Source organism: Gavialis gangeticus, unplaced genomic scaffold (genome assembly GCF_001723915.1).
Source record: "Gavialis gangeticus isolate Ggan-Ray unplaced genomic scaffold, GavGan_comp1, whole genome shotgun sequence".
NCBI classification, from domain to species: domain Eukaryota; kingdom Metazoa; phylum Chordata; order Crocodylia; family Gavialidae; genus Gavialis; species Gavialis gangeticus.
Window position 1 is genome coordinate 17,598,697 of NW_017729001.1, and position 5,744 is coordinate 17,604,440.

Consider the following 5,744-nt stretch of genomic DNA (forward strand, 5'->3'; position numbering starts at 1 on the left):
GTTCAGAAGAGCTGGCCTATATTAACCTTCAGGGCAAATGGGAAAGCAGCTGTCTGTCTATTCACGTAGTTTATGGTGCAACTGGAGGGGATTTGAGGTCGAGACTTTTTGTAGTTCAGAGATTTTTTTCCCCCAAAACTCTGTCTTTTGTCAGGCAAGGTTTATTTTCATATCTGAGGTTTTAAAATTGATATTATGCATCACCACAGCAACAGCGGGCCAGTAGAGGTCAAAGTGAAACACCGACCTTTGAAACAAAAATGTTCTCTTAGGGGGCTGGGGGGGGATGAGAGCTCCCGGAGGGGTTTCGCATCGCACAACCCACCACCACAAAGCCACCGTCACCAGTCAAGCCAAGTCACGGAGGTTGTTGGTATCTGAACAGAAATAACCATCCACATCAGGATCAAAGTGAAAGCACACACAGACCAAGCCTCTGTGTTTAAACATTAAACAATAGCTTCCAAACAGCAGAGCTAATCTCAAATAAATCTGCCACTTCACAGGTAAAAGGTGTGGAGAAAATATGTGGCCGGTAACATGATATCACCCATGAAGCAATAGTTTTGTGGAGAAACACCGCTGGAAGACCCACCTGAAAGGTCTCGACGGTGTGGTGTGTTTTGCCAGGTTTTGTGAAATTAAGGTTAACTGCACAGGGAAACCACACTCTGAACAACACTACTTAGCATCAGGCTCTTTCTGTGGGAAGCCACGCGTTGAACAAGGGGCGAGAGGGACACTGAAGTTCTTACTTTTGCTTTCCACTTCCAAATGAGTCTTGTTTTTCCCTTTCTTTTTCTGATGTGAAATCTGTTGGCAATTGCTTCAGGGCCAAGCAATAGGATTCAGGAGCAGTAAGTTATGCAATAGTCATGCATCATCAGCAGGGAGCTGCTGTTTCACCTTACATTACAAAAGAAAACCCCTCTCCACAGGATAGCACTTTGCAACAAAGAGGAGCTGTCCCTTCAAGTGATGCAAACTAACTTACCCCTGAACTGTTGTGCATCATCTGAATTTGCAAGCATGGCAAGGACCATTAAAGGTGGTCCCAGGTATATCAGCAACATCCCTTACTTGCCAATGCAATATCCCACAGTAATATCTTGCTGTAATAATAATTTAAAAAAAAAAACCTCTCCAGCAATGGCACACAATTCAGAACCTGACAGATGCCCCCTCCAGTTTAAGACATGTCTGAATGCAGGCAGGATGCCGTCCAAAATGCCACTGCTATCCAAGCAGACAGGGACCATCTTCACTGGTAACAGGAAAGATTAAGCACTCGGTGGTAATTAGCAGGCTGTCTTCTTTCTTGGGGAGAAGCCGCATGCCCACATACAGTCAAGAACTGTTAACACCTCTCCATCATGTTCATAGTGCTGGTCCGCCAATGGCAAGAGAATAAGTAGGGAGGCCCACTGGAAAAAGGATTTTGTCAACCTCAGAGGCCAAGCCAAGCCCACCCGTGGGAAGACTGAGACTTCTGCGTTTCGAAGTGTTGGGAACACCAGCCATGAAGAGCTCAGTCTTTTCCACAAAGAATGTGGGAAACTTGCCACAGTGGTCCATAGGATGGCTGCTGTGGGAGGGAGCAGGGTAGCTGTGCCAGCCTTGTGATCTTGCTGATGGGTGAGAGGAGCTTCTTGCTACCTTGGACATGCAAAAGCCAAGAAACAGGATTTTCCTCTGAAAAATGATGGAGCTGAGACACTAAAAGGAGGCAGTTCAGGGCAGGGAAGCATAGAAGATAAATAGCAACCCAGCCAACAAATCGAGGGCCAAAGAAACAGGCTGTAAGTGCTCCAAACAAATTCCCCTCGCTGAGCCACTAAAATAAGTGGAGGAGGAAACAAAAAATAACCGTACTATGAGTTGAGCATATTCCCATGGCAACCGAACCGTCTTCTGACCTCCAAACGTGCTGCATCGGGTGATCCAAAGTTTAAAGCGAAGGGGTGGGTTTTTCACGCAGAAGGATCTTGGTGCAGACCCCACCGAAGAGGCACAGAGGAGCGGGTGCAACTGTGATGGAGTGGCAAGCACAAGCAGTGCTGTTGGTCTTTGATAGGAAAGGGTTTGATGGCAGGACCCAGAGGCCTTTGAGGCTGAGTCACGTGTCCTTCCCAAACTTGTGTGCCCAGTAGCTTTACAAGATGCTGAGTGAGGTCAAACTTCATAAAAGTGGGGAGATGCAGCTTCTTGCAGGACTAGACCATTTGAAGGGAGTTTGTTGGGTAGAAAGGGTTAACTCATAAATAACAGAGAGGCGCAGGGGAGGGGAAATAGCCTCCAAATTCCTAAGACCCATGTTTGATTGCAAATAAAAGTGACTCACGCATTCACTCAGCCTTGTGCTAATCCAGCCACATTCCAGCCCCTCTCCCTCCCCACCCCTCCTCGGCCCTTACCAGAGGGAAATGCCAGAGTGGGAGAGCCGAGGAGACGGGGCAGGGGGGATCATTAGAAGCGATGCTCATTGTCTTAGCTGTATGACAGCAGTGTACCCAAAGCCGCATGCAAATCATCTGTGCACTTGCAGAAAGACTGAATTAATTCTTTCAAGGCTTAGTCCAGGTTGAAACTTCTGTGCGTCACCAAATACAAGCCATGGAATCACCCATTACAATAATAAGTGCATCTTCCCTCATGGTGCTAAGCAAGTGGCTTTGAAGGGATTTAGGGTATGAGCTGAGCAGAATGACGTGAATCACATCCAGTGAGGTTCATGTTCATGTCCAGATGCCCTGAAGTCACCCCCGTGCCCTGCCTACCTGCCCACCCCCTGGACTGCAGACACATAATCGCCATCGGCAGAGAAAACAAGTTTCAGGGAAACAATAGGTACAGCCTCATTAGAGGATTCTAGCTGGCTGCAGCAACGAGCCAGTCAGCAAAATACAATGCACCCTTTTGTTACATCTCCTGAATTTCCTGTGCCTGGATTCCTCTCTACTGACACAGGGATTCAGCTTAGCAGCTTTATAACTGGCATAGGAGAGGGGGAAATCACTGGTTTAAAAGAAATCATTAAAGGCACTGACACAAGTGAAGACTATTGCCGCGTTCCTGAGCAGCACTGCACTGGGAGCTCGGATCCCTGAGCCTGTATCTGCAGGGACACTGGTGGGACCGCAGTTTTCTTGCCCCACTCCCCATCAAGCACCCGCATTGCAAGCTCTGGATGAGAGAGGGTAACTCCGTCTGCAAGCCACATTGAGCCCTTTGCTGGAGTGCTCTGCAGAAGGGCTATGTGGTGTTTCCCGTGATACCACTGCTTGCAACCTGCACCTACCTTTCACATGGGATTTTGCCTAATTGTGTCTGATCTCTGCTGACCTGTGCTCAGAATCACAAGGGTGAAAGGTTTCACATTTTGTTGCTCACCTATTGTTCCGCACCCCTTTCCACATTGCCCAAATTACCTCCTACATCCACTTCTTTAGGATCTTACATACTTTTCCATGTATAGAAGAGCTTTGTAAAGGCCCTTTGAGCATGGACCCAGTCTCTAAGCAACTGTGCATTGGAAGTTGCAGCTAAGTGGCTGTTGGGGGAAGGAAGCAGGGCATTAAGACAGATGCTTGTTGACTGCTTCTGAAATTTGCTTCTAAAGGGAGTTTCCAAAGAAATGTCCATCTCTGTATAAAACAAAGGTATTTCCCTCTCTACTATACAGCACAATAATTCATCTCCATACCTTCCTGTTCAGGGCAGTGGGCACAATGTGTCTGAGCCTAATACTTACACCGTGAATGGTCTTTTTCTGGGCCACCTTAAGCAGAAGCCAATTTTTTCTTTCTCGTTGCAGATGCTGGAGAGCTCTCCCATCCTTTTGTTCACTGTCATCAGCCTGCTTCTCATTTTGCTGCTCCTTGTACTGCTCATTAGAAACAATGGCATTGCAGCCCTTATCTGGAATGAAATAATCCTGGAGAAAATAACCAATTTCATCATGGATCAGAGCAAAGAACAGAGGATTTTAAACTTTGTGCTGCAGAACGCGGTCAGAGGGGACCCCCAGAGCGTGGTGGACACCATCGATAAGTACTGCTCCCAGAAAGAGTGGGCCATGAATGTGGGGGACGAAAAAGGTAATCATAGCAGCAATAAGATTTTCAAGGCCACTGTGAGTTTGAGGTGAGGATAGTACAAGATGTATTATTCCAGTCCTTTGGCCCCTGCTGCTGTATGAGAAACGCAGCAACCACATAGTCAGAAAAATATTTATATAACAATTACACTGATCTCTTTGGGAGGAGTCAGCACATTGCATTATGGAGTTGTAGGGACGAGATTTGATAATTGTTGTGCTGTGCATGCTGTTGAATAAGGGCATAGAGTGGCTAGAGCAGGGAGCTGAGAAGAAGAGTCTTTTGAGTTGTATTCCTGAATCTGCAAGCTTGCTTTGCGTAGCCTTAGAAAAGTTACCATTTTTCCTGTCTGAGGGGATAGTATGGACCTTGTCTGCCGGGCAAGGCATAATTCACTGATGTTTGTAAAGCTCTCCAAGGCCCTGCACTGGAAGGTGCTGTATGAAGAAAAGCACACACCCTTAAAATAATATGATTTTTGCATACACATATTTTAGTTACAGGCAATGTATTGTTAAGGGAGGAAAAATCATATATATGTAAAACACATGAGAAATAGTCCAAAAAGTAATGGGAGAATTACATATTAGCACCAATCCAGAAGTAAATCAAACTTGTATTAGCTAATCTGACTCTTACAAGAAACTAAATAGACAATCCATGTCCTGCCAGACACACATTCATTGCATACATTTAGATGCAAAGCAGTGAAACAATCCGTTTACACCACTGTAGTGGCACAATTTTAATATATGCTTCCTGTGAATTCCAGGGCTGAGAGTCTCTCTGAGAACATGACCTCTCACCTTTGGAGGCTGTGCAGACAGTTAAAAAGCCTAGGACTGAATCAATTCAGTCTTTGTGGCTAGGGACAGACATTCAAAAAGCCTGGGCCTGAATTGATTCAATATTTGCAGATTAGTCTAACTTGGCTAACCTAAACTGGTTTGTAACTGTACAGACATCCCCTCTGAACTGAAGAAATGCAGGCACATGTCTGCAGTGGCTCAGACTAGAAGCCAGGGGGTGCTAGAGTAGCCCTCCTTCCCTTCCACAGTGCTCAGCTGAGGGGGGCGTGGCCAGACCCCAGCAGGATGCTTTGATTAGGGAGGTCTTCCCCCCACACAAGCAGCCCAGCAGGGAGTTGATATAACACAGTGTTTATCAGCCCATTAAGAAAACAACAGCCTCTCTCCATTAGGTCATGCTCTTCTTAAACAGCTGTTTTCAAGGAAGGAAAGGAGGGAGGTTACCAGTTCCCTGTTGATTAGCTCCAAAAAGCCCTAAGCCAACAGAGTCCTGTTTTCCTTTGTCCTGTTTCCCACAGCACGGACCATAGCCATCAAGGAGAAGCAAAATGAGAGGTGTCTGTGTAAGGTAGAGGGAAGGGAGGGAGGGAATCCCTGCTTCAGCAAGGAGTGGTGAGGGGCAGGGGGAGAGCAGGAGGAAGCCAGGCAGACTCTGCTGTGTCTACAAGTCTCTGCCAGAGCTGCAGCCAGGGAACAGAGGGGAGGGGCCAGCCCAGCTCTCTGGACCAGAGACCCCACCCAGCCCAGCCCAGAGAGCATGACAGGATGCTGCGGGATTCTCATTTAACTCAAACCAGGGAGGGGTCTGGGACAGATGTTGCATAAACCAGTTTGACCC

At 47.0% G+C, this 5,744-nt stretch overlaps 1 protein-coding gene across 5 annotated transcripts in view; it reads left to right on the plus strand.

The window, feature by feature from the left end:
- Positions 1-5,744, plus strand: part of COMT (catechol-O-methyltransferase) — a 52,724-nt gene that overhangs the window by 25,997 nt on the left and 20,983 nt on the right. For all 5 annotated transcript variants that reach the window (XM_019506992.1, XM_019506991.1, XM_019506990.1 and 2 more), the window contains one exon: positions 3,815-4,097. In XM_019506992.1, coding sequence (XP_019362537.1) covers positions 3,815-4,097 — 283 coding nt within the window. The remainder of the gene's footprint in view (positions 1-3,814; positions 4,098-5,744) is intronic.